General features: G+C 42.6%; 1 protein-coding gene across 2 annotated transcripts in view; it reads left to right on the top strand.

Moving 5' to 3' along the window:
• Window positions 1-18,387, top strand: part of cacna1c (calcium channel, voltage-dependent, L type, alpha 1C subunit) — a 156,420-nt gene that overhangs the window by 58,295 nt on the left and 79,738 nt on the right. For both annotated transcript variants that reach the window (XM_060889293.1, XM_060889292.1), the window contains exons 9-10: window positions 5,024-5,193; window positions 6,033-6,123. In XM_060889293.1, the coding sequence (XP_060745276.1) occupies window positions 5,024-5,193; window positions 6,033-6,123 (261 nt within the window). The remainder of the gene's footprint in view (window positions 1-5,023; window positions 5,194-6,032; window positions 6,124-18,387) is intronic.

The following is an 18,387-nucleotide window of genomic DNA, read 5'->3' as shown; positions in this document are numbered from 1 at the left end:
ATAAAGCTACTACTAATGACAGAGAAAAAATGACTAAACATTGTGCACTCAACATAACGTACAGAGAATAAAATTCTGTAAGAAAATGGAAAATGCAAGAAAAAGTAAGAAATACAACAAATAATAATTATAGCACAAATTTATTAATGAAAAGGAACACTGTAGTTTACATTATATGCTGTGAGAGCAAGAAACTCCAAAAAGATTATTATTTTATTATTTTAATTCCACACAGAACATATGAAACGAGGCTGTGGGCCAGCTTTGAACAGATGTAAATATAGAAGCTTCTCTAGAGCAGCTTTGTAGGTGTCAGGAAGCAATATTGAAGAATACTTAGTGAATGTATGCCATAGTGAGCTTTTAATATCAACCTGGAAGGTTTTGGTGGAGATATCAATGCACTGAAATACCCCAGCTATTTCTCCCCTACTCTCCCTTTTACAATAGGGGTAATGGGGGTCCTAGTCACTTACCCATTTAGAGCAAGGAAGGGGCTCTTGGGGAAACCTTTAAAGGTGTATTGTTGCACAGTGAGATATGTTGTTTCACAGAAGAATTCTACATTGAATAGTCCTTCCCACCTTCATCTGGCTTTTTTTTTGTATCGAGGCCTCAATGCTATCACCATAAAGCACCTCTGTCCTCTAGTCATTGTGAGACTCATCTGTTCATGAAATTGGACTTACAAAGTGCCTACAACCCGATAAGGATCAGAGAAGGTAAAGATTGTAAAACAGCATTATTACTATGAATATCAGATTATGCCTTATGGTCTGACTAATGCTTAGAGACCTGTTAAATCAATATGTCGTTGTCTACATAGATGACATCCTCATCTACTCACAAAACAGCACATCTCATGTTCGCACCATTTTACTTTGTCTCCTGCAGTTCTGGCTATATGTCAAGGCAGAAAGGTGTGAACTTCATCGCACCATGACTACATTCCTGGAATAAATCATTAGCTCTCATGGGCTTGAGATCGACCAGACCAAAGTAAAGTGGCCCATGCCCACTACAGTCAAGGAACTGCAACATCTCTTGAGGGTTTACCAATTTTTACCATCATTTCATACAGGAAGACAGTATAGTAGCCACCCCTTTACCTCCTTACTACAAAAAAAAGCCTAGGAAGATTTAGTGGAATGACAATGCCCTGGCAGCCTTTGAGAGGCTTAAGAAAAGTTTCATCGCAGACCCAGTCCTCAGGCACATGGACGTCCCCTTTATAGTAGAGGTGAATGCCTCCAATTGCGGTATTGGGGTGGTCTTATCTCAACACCAGGATTGCCAGCCAATATATTTATACTAATGTGCCTATTTTTCTAGGAAGCTAACACCAGAAGAGGCCATTTATGATGTGGATAACAAGGAACTTCTATTCCATCAAAGTGGCCCTGGAGGAGTGGAGGCACTTGCTTGAGGGAGCATGCTGTCCCTTCCAGGTGATTACTGATCACAAGAACCTGGAATCCATCAAAGGTGCCAAGAGAGTTAATCCCCATCAGGCCAGATCAGCACTATTTTTTCCAGGATTAATTCACAGTCACGTTCCAGCCTAGCTCCAAGAATAGCAAAGATGAAGCCCTATCCAGGTAACACAACCTTATCAACAACCCCCCTGGTTCTGAACCCATACTGCCTCTATTTCTGATAAATGCCCTTACTCATTGGGACCTAATGGAGGAAATTCAGAGGGCCCAACAAGCAGATCCGGTACCACCTGTGTCCCCCCTAAGTAGTTTGTTTCCCAAGCACTTCTTAGAACCATCCAGTGGGTCCATAACACTTCCCGTTCGGCCACCCTTGAATCTAGTGAACAAGCACAATGGTACAAAACACCTTCTGGTTGCCCACACTAGCCATAGATGTTTACTTTGTCATGTCCTGCCAAGTGCACAATTATGAACTTCATGTTATCTCCCTGCCAAGTTACTCTAAGCCCTGTCTATGCCTCAGCACTTGTGGTCCAACTTATCCATTGACTTCGTAACTGACCTCCCCACCTCCCATGGTTACATGACTATACCAGTGATCGTGGACCGCTTTTCCAAGGCATGCAGGCTGGTCCCCCTCAAGTGCATACCCACAGCTGTGGAAACTGCTACAGTGCTGTTCAACCATGTATTCAGGGTATATGGCCTACCAGAGGACATAGGTTCCAACAGAGTCATTCAGTTCACTTAATGAGTGTGGAGGGCCTTATGCAATCATTTGAACATTAATGTCAGTCTCACCTCGGGATATCATCCCCAGTCTAATGGCCAAGCGCACCAGGAAATCAGATGGCACCTATGGTCCTATGTGAGCAGTACCAGTGGTGTGAGATTTTCCTATGGACGAATATGCGCAAAACTCCCTGATACACTTCTCCACAGGGCTCACCCCATTCCAATCTGTCCTTGGGTTTAAACTCTCCAATGTTCCCACAGTGGATTACTGCAGGCTTATCAGCAGCAACGCTCACACCCGCTATCAGCCTGGTCAGATGGTGTGGCTGTCAATTAGGAACCTCAACCTCCGACTGCCCTGCAGGAAATTTAGTCCCCGGTACATAGGCCCATTCAAGATCCTGAGACAACTGAACCCAGTGACCTACCACCTAGAACTCCCCCAGCTACCAAATATCACCTTCCTTCCATGTGTCACTGTTGAAGCCTGCCCACGGGAAGCCTGTTGGAGGCACCTCAAGTACCACACTCCCTCTCCTGCTAGATATCGAAGGGTCCCACTGCCTAATTGTTCAAGGAGATCCTGGATTTCAGGAGAAGGAAGGGCCACCTACAATACCTGTTTGACTGGGAGGGCTATGGCCCAGAGTAAAGGCCGTGGGTCAATTCCAGGGACATCATTGACCCTTCCCTTATCAGTGACTACCACAGAAACCTTTTTTTAGTTATTTAAGCCTAGCTTATGCTAAGCTAATTTCAAAGTATTGTTCTCTGCCTTACCAAGCCAGTCTACTGTTTAATGTGTTTACATTCTGTGCATAACCTACTTTTCTGTTCTCCTGTTTTGTGCCCTATGGATTTTGTGTTTTTTGGATGTATGGATGGATGGATGGATCTGTTTGCTACGTTCTTTGCCTTTCTGTATTTTCTGACCTCTGCCTACTCTTCTGCCTTTGCGGTTTGGATTTGTATGCTTGTGCTTTGAATAAACACTGCATATGGATTCTAATCCTTTGGATTCAGTCGGCTCCTTACAAGTCCAATGATCACAGGTAGGAAGGATTTCCTGTGTTGCTCTGTGGAGCACCTTGGTTGGATGAGTCTGCAACCAAATGTACTTTTGTATCTGTCCCGGACATCATGGAGCTGGTTGACATCAATGAAGCGAGAGCAGTTTCTTTCTGATTGTGTTCTCAAGCTCAGTCCTGTGTTCTTGATTTGCCTCACTGTACTGTCACATTAGCAACCTCAGCTTTAACTCGCAGTAGTTGGGACACCCAAAATCTCTGGTCACTTGTTGCTGGCACTCAGTCTCCTTTTTAGTTCTAGGCTACTAAACCTGACTGGCTGCTCTTGAGGTGGGCTTGTGATGATTGAATGCTCCTGGGTGTATTGGTTGAGTATAGGAGTCTCTTCTCCTGTGTATTATTGCATCAATTGCTCCACAATGATGCATCTAATTTCGGCCTGGTGGATCTTCAATGCAAGCAGACTTTGCCATATATATATATATATATATATATATATGCCACATTTATCCATTTATAGTGTTTTTGCCTGTATGTCCATGTAATTGGGGTGCTTCAATCAATCGATTTACCCAGGCCAGAGACTTTGTTTTTCAATCAAATTTTGTGCGGAATTTGTTCTCTGACCTCTGCTTAACATTTATTAGTTTTTTATGAAAAAATCTTTGGTTTTGTTAATAACCGAAATGAAATGAAACAGAATCTTTAATTATTTTTGCTTTTACCTGTACTATTGTTTATAAGTCACATTGTGAATCAAATCAATAGCATGTATTTCCTTAATTTAGCCTTGTTAAATAATAAATGATAATAGAATGACAGATCCTTACAATCCCCTCAGAAAGTACTGGAACAGCAAGGTCAATTCATATGCATGCATCAAAGACATTTGCATTTGAGATAAAAATAGATATGAGATGAGAGTTCAGGATTTCAAATTTTATTTCATGGTATTTACAACTATGTGTTAAACAACATAAAACATGGAACTTTTTGTATTGAATCAACCAATTAGTAGGCACAAAAAGATAGTAACAGAAAGGAAGATGCTGAAATAATGTCCCTGCATCAATAGTGGTTATTCCTTCTCACCTACAGCATCCCCTTTTTTCTGCAGGACAAATCTTCTGGTGTCACTCAGTCTACCACAAGCAAAACAGTTTATTACATTAGTGCTGACAGATGAAAGTATTTTTGCACAATATTGTTATTGCAATAGACAGATATGGTTATCCCAATCATGCTGTAAATGCGAGAGAGAGAGAGAGAGAGAGAGAGAGAGAGAGAGAGAGAGAGTATTAAGTCTACAAATAGGTATTAGGTGTGACACGTAATAATTGGCTCTTTTTAATACTCTCTACTGACTCCTATAAAAAAACAAACAATAGTTAACAATTTTTTAACCTGTCTCAAATCCATGATTGACTTGATGTAGGTGTGTGAGCCCAAAAAGGTATTTTTGCAGGTATTTGTCACTTTTGTAGCCTGAAATTGACATGTTAAATTTATATAAATAAACTAAATATAGGGTTTTAAACTGAAAACTGAATTATTAAATCAGAATTTTAAGAGCACTAAAAAATTTGTTAGGGTATAGATGCTTGATTCTTTTAAAATAATAAACATGAATTTTAAAATAACCATGAAACAAGAATTATTATAAAGTTATTAAATTAATGTCCATTCATTTTCATTATTACTAATTCATTGCTTTTAATTTTTTTTATTCTAATTTGTGTTGTGTTTGTGTATCACATTTAGGTATTGTTTGTTCTTTTCCTTCTCCATTTATTTGTTTGTTTTTTACTTATTTTTACCCAGAGAGTTTTCTAAGGAACGTGAAAAAGCGAAGGCACGTGGAGATTTCCAGAAGTTACGAGAAAAGCAACAGCTAGAAGAGGATCTGAAGGGCTACCTGGATTGGATCACTCAGGCTGAGGACATTGACCCAGAGAATGATGAGGGACTGGATGATGCTAAACCCAGAAACTGTGAGTAGAGAATTAGTTAGATCTATGTCAAAGATTTTATGTATGTACTAATATGCAGGAGGGAATGAGTTTAGACACATTAAGCCATTTCCAGATCTTAGTTAATTGGTGTAGTGGAGTTAATACTGGCTTGGTTGTTAACACAAATGGGAACCTTCAGCTCGTGCTCATAGACAGGCATTTACAGCAGAGACTGTCTTGCTTTGTTGCTTTCCCTGTTGAAACATAATGTATTAAGAAACTGAATCTGAGCTTGGTAAAATTTGCAGGAGATATTTGTGCTAAATCCATTGATATGGTATTATAACCTAATTTACTACTAAATGATTTTAATGAAAATACTTCACAGAATGTTCTAATTTGTAAATATTTGAAATTATACTGGATTTATACAGTAATTGGAATGCAATTGTAAAGTAATGGAATTGTAATTGTGGAGTCTATTACATTTGAAATTAAAAATTAAAATGTCAGGTTTTGGTTAATGTGGTGAATATCTGTGATATGTATGAGATAAATTGATTCTGTTCTTGACATATGTTGTAGTAGAGTAATAAAAATGCATTCCTTTTAGCAGTTCTGGCTACTGCCACTAGAGGGTCTAAATGTTTGTGTAGTGGGAACTTTCATTGAGGTTCTTAAAAGAAAAGGAAAACATCCATTGTTGATTTACCTGTCTGTCATTCCCTCTCTGGAATACTTCTTGTGTGATATTTGATAATATGTGAATAATCTCTCTCTCTCTCTCTCTCTCTCTCTCTCTCTCACACACACACACACACACACACACACATATATATACATTGCATCTATATAATTTAATCTATACATATCTACAGTGAGTATTCCAGCAAGCGAGAACGAGTCTGTGAACACTGATATCCCTCCTACAGGAGATTTAGAGGGAGAACCGTGTTGTACCCACATAGTGTAAGTCTTTTTGCTTAACTTCTATTCATTCTCTATTAACTTATTTTTTCCCCCTTCCTTTGTCTCTTCTTATTGTACTAACCATATCAGTGCTGTTCTGGAGTAAGACAGCAGAGCCATTTTGTGGGACAGAGAGCGTCAAATGCCCAGGTTTGACAGATACATAAAGGGGATATTATCAGGCTAATGTATATATATTTTAATTAGCCTAAAATTAATTATTGAAAGAGATCATATTAGATGCACTAAGTTTATCTAACAAAATGAACGTGCGAACTACACCAAATCATTTAGTCATTGTGCCAGTGGAAGTTCAACTTTATTCAACATTATTACATTTTCCACTGTCAAGCTGGAATTAGTGATTGAAATCTCTCAAAAGTACAAATATATCACTACCTTAAAACACCTTGAATGTTATGCAAGAAAACAAACAATATTTCTCCAAATGGAAGGAAAAATAAATAAATAAATAAATAAATAAATATATAAATAAAAAGACCCTGCCCTCTAGTTTAACAATTCCACTTACACACACCCACAATCCATACACACACTCCAGACACTTTAATTCTATTGGTCAGTGGTGGCAGTCGTGGGTATATTGCAAAGAACAAAACACAAACCTTGTACATGTCTTGTCACAAATTGCAACCTGATTGTAGTTCCCCTGGGGCCTGTTTCAGAAAGGAGGTTAAGTGAAAACTCTGAGTATGTTAACCCTGAAATGAGAGAAACTCTGGGTTTTCCGTTTCAGAAAGGGAGGTATGTTAAACCCGAGAAAGCAGGCTAAGTTAAGCCCGTTTCTGAAAGAGCGGTAACTTGTACTCAGAGTCAGTTACCATAGTAACTTACTCTGTGAACCTAACATGGTCGGGAGCAGGTTTTCTTCGGTAAACCCAGAGATTCTGTTGGTCTCCTCCCCTTTTTTAAAGAGGAAGCGATGTTTAAACACCTCATTCATTGCACACATTTCAGTTACACAGAGAGTATCTATTAATTCGTAGGGAGTTACAATTACATCGGGATCTTTATCTGTATCTTTACAGTCAATAAGATAAATTCATAATCTCATCCATCCTTACATCAGAAATATCAACCATCACGGCCATGCTCTTACATCCGAGCAGATGCTTCGTGTTGCCTTACGTTTATTTGCAAATGGTAGTTTTGTGTATAACATCGGGGATGCAGAACATATTAGTAGGGCTACTGCTTGCAGAGAGGTCAGGAAAAAGCGCCTCGCTCTTAAGTGCTTTCTGAGAAGTTTTGTGTTGTTTCCTGATAAAATAAAATACTGTTCTTCCGGTTTCACCTCTGATATTATAACATTTGGGAATTTACTCTTAAATGGTTCTAAATTACTAACTACAAATTACATCTTCAACAAGTCTAATTAAATTAATGTAATAATTACTATCTCTAGAAAGTATTGGTCTATTTACTAATTTGGTCTATTTTAATTACTTTCTAAATACCAAATCAACCTCAACCACTTGAACAATAAGGAGAGACAAGAAACTGCACTGCTAATGCTTTCAAATAAGCAATATACAATTGCATGAATTATCCTTGAATTGAACAAAGTGTGTAACTAGAGGGAGAAGGGCACATTAAAAATATACCTTTTAAATGTATATAGGGTTTTATTTTTTATAAAGTTTTTTTTTTTAAATACATGTTAAAATTCTCCATATGCTTGCAGACTTTTTTTGTCTGATGCTGTTGCCATGGTGACTCATTATATCTGTGCTCCATTGATAATGGCTTTTTATAGTTGTGGTGCACGCGCTTAACTCAGAATCAGTCATTTACAGTTGATAAAACTAACTAATTTCAGCTGTTCTGTAACCGAACACAGTTTAAACTCAGAGTTGGTTGAACCTCCTTTCTGAAACAGGCCCCTAGACTTTCAGTATATCTACTTCAGTATATCCATCTAGCATTCAACTGGCCACTGACATTACTGAGGCTTGTTTGTCTATATATTTTTCCAGCATGTAAAGCTACCTTTTAAAATTCCCAGGCAAAGAGATTTGGGCAAATATGTAGTTAGTTTAGTCAGGACTGACACAGATATGACCACTGCTTTTCCGGAAGCAGATACATTGGATTCATATAATCAGATGTCTGCCAAAGTAATATGTGACTACCTGAACCTGTCAGGGATTGGTGTGGAGGTGACAGAGAGGAACCCAAGCGCAGGACAAACATCAGATAAAAAGGGAGTTTAATAATAGTCTTATCCTAGGAGAAGGAACAGAACTCTAAAGGAATCCTAGGGAAGAGTTCAGGAATTAATCCACACAGGAGACAAAATTAACAAGAATGGAAACAGCAAAAACAGGACAATATAACAGCAAAACCCATTGGGTAAACATGGTAGCAACTGATAGCAAAATGCAATAGGTCTACAGGAACAGGAAGAAACAGGTCCTGCCAAGCCAGAGTAGTTGTCCTGGTTGACAAGGAGGGCTTGGGTGTCATTGGCAGATGGACTGGTGCTCTTGGTGCTGGATGGCCCTTTGTTGTCTCACGTGCCATTTCCCTTATCACTTTACTACGCTTGTAACAATTGTCAACTGCCGAGATCTCAGATGGCTTGCCTGACCAGGGAAATAGGAGCAGGTGTTACCTGAGCATGCAATGGTAAGGGTTCATACCAGTTAACGATCCGGTAAGGAAACTTTGAGCATATTCTATCCAGGTTAAAAACTCACTCCATCTCAGCTGGTCCTGAGAAAAGTGGACCCGCAAGTAGCGGCTGATCTCCTGATTTATGCGTTCAACCTGCCCATTTGTTTGTGGATGGTAACCAGAGGTTAAGCTGATGTTGACTCCCTGGCTCTGGCAAAACTCCTATAAAAATACCCTAGACATGAATTGTGGCCCCGTCTGAAACTATATACTTGGTAGGCCGATAGTCTGAAAGACATGGTCAAACAAAGCTTGTGCCATTTGCATGGTGGTGGGGAGAGTCTTCAGCGGTATTAGTTTAAATGCCTTGGAGAACTAATGGCAGGGTATGGAGAGTGGTTGTAGAACACCTGTGGGAAGTTGTCTGGGAGTTCTAGACTGGTTGCATATCGAGCAACTTCTGACATTCTCAGTAGCATCTGCTGATATGAATGGCTAGTCTCATGTGCACACTGGATAGTTCTCTACCAATGTGGCTAGGACCATGTATTTTTTCAGTGGACAGTGCAGTCCCATGATTTGTGTGGTGGTAAAGTGTATGCCTTTACTTTGCTTAAAACCTCTCGAAGCTCATGGTATTACGTTGGTAACTGGGTGGGCTGGATAAGTTTGAGACTCTTGATGCATGTGGTATGACAGTGGATTTCGACAGTCTTTTGCAGGCAGTGGGTAATGCAACTTGAGGACCAGTGAATGAGTTCCTTGCTCCGCCTTGAGATACAAGGATCATGGGTGTGGAGCCAGAGGAATCCTAGGATAATTTGGTTATTGGGGGTAGAGATAAGGTAGAAACTCATCTAGGTTAAAAGGTCCAATCTGAAATGTAATGGGAATGGTTTTATGTGTCAGGTAGCCCTACCCTATAGGTTGGTTGTCCACAGCAGTAATCTATATGGGTGCTTTACATAGTATAATGGGAAGTTGGTGGTCTTCATCCAACTTGCTGTGGATCAGGTTAAGAGTCAAAACAGAGTCTATCAGAGCTGGGACAAAATGCTCCTGACTAGCATTAGTTATCTGGACTATGATTTGTAAACTAAAAATCCTAGGAGTGAGGCTCACCTTAGGTGTTTGACTGGTTGGATTTTCCAGACAGATAGCACAGCAGTGTCCAGTACAGTAGTACAGAGCTGCTGTTTTCTGTGCCTCAGTTGCTCCTCTGAAGTTACCAGGGTTCCTCTGGGTTTCGTGGGTTTAGGTACAGTTGATCTTGGTTCTCTTTCTACAGGCTAAGGAAGTGCAGATGTGAATAGGAGAGAAGACTAAATTTGGAGCATGATGTCCATCCTTATTGCCAGGTTGATATACTGGACGAGGTCACAGTCCTGGTCCCAGCAGTCTGGAGGTGCGGGGTTGAGGGCCTTGCATAAAAGAGCTTTCACTGAGGTACCTCTTGGCTGCAAGGGTGCAAAATTTTAGTGCTCAGTTGTGATGACACATCTTTGCCCCTCACCAGATACCCAAAGACATATCTTAAGAGCTGAGAGAACTGCTGAGTGGAAGTGCATACCTGCGGCTCAGAGTCCCAAATTGTGGCAGCCCAATAGGGGCCCTTCCAGTAAGCAGGGTCATAAGCATGGAGTCATCTTGATATGTTTCTTTTTGGTGTGAAAAAAGACTTGCCATTGCATTAGAAATACTTTCAGGACTTAACATAGAGCAAACAATCCAAAACAGAAGGCAGGAGACAGAGTAGTAAAAACTACACCAGGTTACGTATGTAACCCGGTTCCCTGAGAAGGGAACGAGATTCTGTGTCAGGGCTGACACTATGGGAATGCTTCTGTAAGGAAGTTGTGTCTGAAGCTCTGTGTGCACATGCCAATTTAATGGCTCGGGAAGGACACATGACAAAGTGATTACGTGCCAGTAAGTCCATATACAGTAAGGGCATCTATGTCACATTACTCCAGCTTCCATTTGTCTGAAGGAAGTGCAAGAGGATGCCCAGGGCATGGTCAGCGATGCAGTGTCTCATTCCCTTCTCAGGAAACCGGGATACATATGTAACCTGGTGTAGTTCCCTTTCGAGGGAACTTGACGCTGCATCAGGGCTGATGCTATGGGAATGCCAATATCCACGCTGCCACGCACCGGTTGATGACTGTATCATAGGCCATGAGAGAGCACGAGCAGTCTGGGAACAGATCATCAATGGCCCTGCAGGACCTGGGACCCTGGAATGGGGTCCAAGTCTAGGTTATAGAACCTGATAAAGGTGTGCGGAGAGGACCAACCTGCCGTAGCAGAAATATCTTCAAGGGGGACACCCCTGGACAAGGCAATACCCCTAGTAGACTGGGCCCTGGAGGAGGGAGGCGAAGCAAGACTGCGCACCTCATAGGCCTGAGTAATGGCCTCCACTACCCAGTGTGCCAGGCGATGTTTGGAAACCGGATTACCCCTATTCCGGCCCCTAAAACAGACAAAAAGGGCAGAGGAGTTATGTCACAAGCTAGAGCGGTGGACATAAGTCCTCAAGGCACCTCTTCTGTTTCACTGACTCATGGGGTGGAGGACAGTAGGCCTGCAGGATAACTGGACAACCCGCCATCCTGGGCACCTTAGGGATGCATCCTGCCATGGGGTGCAGAATAGCCTTGGACATGCCAGGGGCAAATTCTAGGCAGGTAGGGGTGATCGAGAAAGAGTAAGGCACGGTCTACAGGAAGGCCTCAGCCGCCTGACACCATACAGAAAGCGAGAGACCAGATGGTGCTTATCCAACTAGGCCCCAAGGACAGGTTTGTTGTTCGAAGTGATGGCAGCCACGTACACCTTTAAAGTAGACAGGGACAGGCCCCCCAAAAAAAACGAGACTGCAGGAACTCCAGCACGGTACTGACCGGGCAGTAAACTGGATCCTGAAAGTGTTTATCGCATACAGCTTCCTAGTGGAGGGAGCCCTAGCATTCAGTAGAGTCTCTTTCACCTCAGATGAGAGGCCTGCCTCTAGGAACTGGTCCCCCTCAGGGTCCAGACCCAAAGCTTCCACATCTCGGGGTGGGGGTGTAGGATTGCCCCCTGTGCCTGAGAGAGGATATCCTTCCTCACGAGAATCTCCCATGGAGTGCCATTCAGTAGGGAGACTAGGTCCGTGAACCAAATTCAAGATGGCCAATGAGGGGCAACTAGGAGAAGGTTGACTCAGTCTTAGCACACTCTGGCTAGGACTTGTGGGAGCAGAGCCACCGGCGGAAAGGCATACAGACGGAGCCTTGGCCACGTCCATACAAAGGCATTCAGTCCCAAAGGGCCCAGATGAGAGTGGAAAAACCACAGCGGACAAAGGGTTTACTCCTTGGAGGCAAACAGATCCATTTCCGCCCGGCCAAAAATCTGCCAAATTCGCTCCACCACATGGGGTGGAGACGCCACTCTCTGGGCCTCAGCACTTGCCTTGACTGGAAGTCTGCCTCCTGATTTACATGCCCTGGAATGAAAAGCAAAGTGACAGGAACCTGGTCTCTGCCCAGAGCAGAATCTGCTGTGCCAACCTGAACAGGGGGCGTGAATGCAGACCGTCCTGATGATTGATATAGGACACCACTGCAGTGCTGTCTGTCCCTACATGGCAGCCCCTGAGGTGTGGAAGATAGTGTTTTAATGCTAGAAACACAGACCTCATCTCCAGGCAATTTATGTGCCATGAACATTAGTGGCCCTCCCACAGAGCCTGGGCAGGGTGGCCATCCAAGGCTTCCCCAGCCCGAAAGCGAGGCATCCATCGAAAGAGCCCTGCTTTTTGGGTCTTTGTTTGTGGCCCACAGCGCGTAACCATTATAACCCTGAGGGGATGTCTCGAGGATGAAAGCCCACACCCCTGGGCCAGAGCTGGAATGGCCTCATGTGAAGCAGACGCAAAGGGATAACTTTGGCTGCTGCCGACATGAGGCTGAGCATCCTCTGTGCCTCGGCGACAGAGAGGCCTCGGCCTAGCCGAATAGCTTTCACTGCTGACAAGATGGTGGAGTCCGAAACTACCCCAGAAAGGTGGTTCTCTGTGAAGGAGAAAGCACACACTTTTCTGGGTTCAACCTGAGGCCTAGAGACCTCATATGGGCAAGCACAGCATCTCGATGACTGGCCGCCATAGCCTTCGACTGGTCCAGAATGAGCCAGTCGTCCAGGTAATTCATTACACGGATGGCCTGGAGACGCAACGTAAAGGCTTCTATGCCCCCCGTTCTATGTTATATGTTCTATACTGGTACAATTCTCCCCCAAATGTGAACCTGGGAAACTTCCTGTGCACTGGCAGAATGCCTATGTGAAAATAAGCGTCTTTGATAGTCACAAACCAGTCTTTGGACCTGATCTGGGACACAATAACCTTGAGCGTGAGCATCTTGAACTTGTAAGTCTTCAGAGTAAAGTTCAGAGCCTGCAGGTCCAAAATCGGACGCAGCCCCCAGTCCTTCTTGGGAACAACAAAATATCGGCTGTAAAAGTGGTTGAAGACCTACTTATTCAGGAAACACTTCAACTAGCACTTCTTTCCCTATCTTTTGCATTTATTTAAAAATAAAAAAAAAAAATTTTACTTTGAACAATGTTTTAATGGTATTTTAAGTATGTAACCTACTGAACCAGCATTAATGTATCCAATGATAGAGATTTAAACACATGTATGTCACTCTGGATAAGGGCGTCTGCCAAATAGATAGATACAACTTTATTGCCATTGCATTGTACAGGTACACAGCAACGAAATGCAGTTTGGCATCTGTATGCTGTAAATGCTATAAATGTAATGTAAATGTAAAAGGTGGAGACCTGCTCTGGGAGGGGAACATGTTCTACGGCACCTTTCCTCAGGAGCGAGAGAAGTTCCCCTTGGAGGAACACCGCCTGGTGCCTGCTAATGATCGCGGGCAACACACCCTGAAAACATGGAGGACGGGGGAGAACTGTATCCTGTATCCTTTTTCCACAGTCTCCATTACCCACTGAGCCACCCCTGTCAGAAGTTTCCACGCTGCCTGGTTGTCTGATAGTGGTGTCAACCTCGCACAGACCTCTGAAACAGTGCACTGGTAGATGCTAACCCAGGGAGATGCATGCAAGGAAGAGGAGCAGGCACAGACCCTACTGCTCCCCAAAACATCGGAGGCAGTGGGGCAGACAGTAGGGGGAGCCTTCCTGAATAGGATGCTCCTAGGAACCCCAGCCCTCGGGCATCGGGACTCCTTTGTAGCTCACCTGGCCGAGATGATGAACCTAAGGTCCCCTCTCACCTGACGGGTCTGGTCCCAGGCACGCTGACCGGCCTCCTTAGTCTTAGACGGGGGGCAAGGGCCACCACACTAACCCTTTTTACTGCCCTGAGTGAGCTAGGAGGGGTTGGGTGTGGCTGGAAGATGGCCCAGGCCCGAGTGAGAAACTCCCTGAATGCCGCTGACTGGCATTTCACCTCCTGGTGCCTGTCAACAACAGTACTCACTGCGTTGCCAAACAAGCTCTGAGGTGAAATTGGGGCATCCAAGAGAAAATACTTATTCTTATCTCTAAGTCCAGTCAAATTGAGCTGCAGGTGCCTCTCTGTGGCAACCAGCGCAGCCATTGAACAGTCTTTGGAGCGGGCCATCTGCTTAGTGGCACAGAGAGCAAGGTTGGTGGCTCAGCAGAGCTCAGCTACCCCCTGAGGTCCCAACCCCTAGCCACCGACTAGTTCTGTCAGCAGGTCAGCCTGGTAAACCCGAAAAACTGCCATGGTGTGCAGGGCCACACCTGCTTGGCCTGCTGCCATGTACAGTAGGCCTTACCCACAAGGGCTGAAGTAGTCCTACAAGGATTGGTTGGAAGGGCAGGTTTCTTCCATGCAAGCAAAGTAGGTGAGAGATAGCCCGCAAGCATCTCTTCAATCCCAGGCATCGCTCCATACCCATGACTTTCAAGACCTATAATGGCTGAATAGTCAGACATGGCAGGGGAAAACGACATGCTGAAAATGGATTTCCCCAAGACCTCGACACCTCGGCATGGAGGTCTGGAAAAAACAGAAAGCAGCATGCTGTCTTCCGGGTCTGGTGAAATCGCAGCACGAGCTCCCAAAAACCAAAGCTGAGCAAATAGAGTCAGGGGAGAGGGCAAGAGAAAGGGAAATACCTGTCTCTTGCTCCTCTTCCGCTAACTCAATCTGCAAACCCCATGATCGAAGCCGCTGAGCCGCCTTGGCAGACATGGGACCCGAACCACAAGGCCCAGCTGAAGCCGAAAATACAGCCAGGCGGGATCGGAGAGTACACAGAAGGAATCCTGCCATGCATGCAGTAAATATACGCAGGAAATGCACAGTGCGTGTCATCCCCTGTGATATAGTGGGGTCACGGATGCACGCATGTCTTAAAATGCTTGGATTGCAGCATAGTTTGTTTTTTCCAACCAAGCTTTCCCGAAAAATATATATATTTCTTTCCCTGCACTAGACAGACAGGACAGACAATTGACATACATACACAGAATGCTTCCTGAAGACAAAGAAGCTGGAATTATTTGACGTAGATAGCCTTATATGGACTTACTGGTGCATAATCACTTCATCATGTGTCCTTCCCGAGCCCTTAAATTGGAGTGTGTGCACACAGAGATTCAGACTCAACTTCCTCACAGAAGCATTCCCATATGGTCAGCCCTAAGGCAGCATCAAGTTCCCTGCGAAAGTGAAACTCTTCATAAGCAGTGAATGCAATTAGAACAGCCAACAATTCCAAATACAAATGTGGAGTCAGCGTGAGCATGGTTTAAATAACCACAATGAAGTGAATTGATGGTGCTACAAAAGCCCTCCTATAGAAGTTAATAGAAACCAATCTTTAAAGTTTATTAACAGTGCAGCCAGGTAGTTATGTTTATAGTCTTTTATTGGTCATTTGACACACCTTCAAGCCATATGACATATCCTAAGAATGAGATTTTGACACACAAAATTTTAATTTCTTTCCTTAAAATAGAGCTTCTCCAAAAGCTGAGCAAAATGCCTTGCAATGTGCATTGTTCTTTGTCTTTTACCATGTCTGAAGGTTGTCATTAATAAAGCATTGGATGCCCACTGGCACCAGCGCTCTAAATATCTTTCTACTAAATTAATACATTTTTAAAAATAAGATTTCATACATTGTGTTGCTGTCAAGATCAAGAATTAAGCCTTTCTACATTTTAAAAATAAATGCATTGTATAGGATAAATGCTAACATATTCCACAACCATTTGCCTTTAGAAAATGTCAGCAATCTCCTATAGTCAGTATGAACAGTTTTGTAGGCTAAAGTTTTTCTACGAAGCATAGAGAATCCTGCCACCATTCTGCTGTCACACTTCTGAAGCTAATCCCTAAATTCCTTTCATTGTGTTTATATATATATACGTACATATATATGTGACACGTTACATTCTTGTTGCCTTAAAACATTTTTTAATAATAATAATAATAATAATAATAATAATAATAATAATAATAATACAGTGCCTTGCAAAAGTATTCATACCCACTGAACTTTTCCACATTTTGACATGTTACAACCACAAAGAAAAATGTATTTTATTGGGACTTTATGAAATAGACCGAAAGAAAGTGTCACATAATTGTGAAGTGGAATGAAAATTATAAATGGTGTCTACATTTTTTTTTACAAATAAATATAGAAAAGTGAAACCCTTCAGAAGTCACCTAATTAGTAAATAGAGTGCACCTGTGTGTAATTTAAGCTCAGTATAAATACAGCTGTCCTGTGAAGCCCTCAGAAGTGTGTTAGAGAACATTAGTGAACAAACAGCATCATGAAGAGCAAAGAACACACCAGACAAGTCAGAGATAAAGTTGTTGAGAAGTTTAAAGCATGGTTATGTTATAAATTAATATCCTACGCCTTCAACATCTCACGGAGCACTGTACAACCCATCATCTGGAAATGGAAAGAGTATGGCACAACTGCAAGCCTACCAAGACATGGCCGTCCACCTAAACTGACAGGCCGTGCAAGGAGAGCATTAATCAGAGATGCAGCCAAGAGGCCCATGGTAACTCTGGAGGAGCTGCAGAGATCCACAGCTCAGGTGGGAGAATCTGTCCACAGGACAACTATTAGTCGTGCACTCCACAAATCTGGTCTTTATGGAAGAGTGGCAAGAATAAAGCCATTGTTGAACGAACGCCATAAGAAATCCCATTTGCAGTTTGTGACAAGTCGTTTGGGGGACACAGCAAACATGTGGAAGAAAGTGCTCTGGTCAGATGAGACCATAATTGGCCAAACCTTTGGCCAAAATTTAAAATGTTATGTGTGGTGGAAACTTAACACTGCACCTCACCATGAACACACCATCCCCACCGTGAAACATGGTGGTGGCAGCATCATGTTGTGGGGAAGTTTTCTTCAGCAGGAACAGGGATGCTGGTCAGAGTTGATGGGAAGATGGATGGAGCCAAATACAGGGCAATCTTAGATGAAAACCTGTTAGAGTCTGCAAAAGATTTGAGACTGGGGCGGAGGTTCACCTTCCAGCAAGACAATGACCCTAAACATACAGCCAGAGCTACAATGGAGTGGTTTAGATCAAAGCATATTCGTGTGTTAGAACAGCCCAGTCAAAGTCCAGACCTAAATCCAATTGAGAATCTGTGGTGAGACTTGAAAATCGCTGTTCACAAACACTCGCCATCCAATCTGACTGAGCTTCAGCTATTTTGCAAAGAAGAATTGGCAAAAATTTCACTCTCTAGATGTGCAAAGCTGGTAGAGACAAACCCTAAAAGACTTGCAGCTGTAATTGCAGGTTCTTCAAAGTATTGACTCAGTGGGGTTGAATACAATTGCACACCACACTTATCAGATATTTATTTGTAAAAAAAAAAATTTAAACACCATTTATCATTTTCCTTGAACTCCACAATTATGTGCCACTTTGTGTTGGTCTATCACATAAAATCCTAATGAAATACATTTTTGTTTGTGGTTGCAAAATGTCAAAATGTGAAGACACTGTAATGCCTATACAAACTTTATTAAAGGTGCCCTTCCACACAAAACCGTTTTTACTTGTATTTTTTGATATGTGTTAGGTCCATATGTGTTTGTGTTGTGTCGGGAATGTGAAAATGAACTGCTACCTCCCCTGTCAGCTCTAGCCACTGAAAAGAAATAAGCAGAGAAATCAGGTCAATTAGAAAAGCTGCTCAGTGTGACGTGGAATTGATCGAGCTCATTACTATTCATGAGCTCTCCCACTTGAGACCGCACCCACAGAATTCGTGTAGCTCAGTGCTAGGCTACTTATTGTGCTGGGCGAATAAATAGTCATGCTCTCATATCCTAGCGGTTAGCCAATCGGAGCCAAGCAGCATAGCTCATTGAATATTAATGAGAACTGGCGCAAATCGAGCTGAGTCTTCCTGCAGGCTTTCTATACCACACTAGAATGGCTTGAAACAAGTTAACCAAGGCATTTAAGGTAAACTTCAGACATTACCACAAAAGTAATGAAATACGTGTGGCAGGGCACCTTTAAATAAGAGAAAAGTAATGTTTGGAAATCTAAAATAATATATTATTCTAATTATTATATTAT

This window comes from Tachysurus vachellii, chromosome 16, assembly GCF_030014155.1.
Source record: "Tachysurus vachellii isolate PV-2020 chromosome 16, HZAU_Pvac_v1, whole genome shotgun sequence".
Classification (NCBI taxonomy): Eukaryota; Metazoa; Chordata; class Actinopteri; order Siluriformes; family Bagridae; genus Tachysurus; species Tachysurus vachellii.
This window is presented reverse-complemented; position numbering and strand designations above follow the sequence as displayed.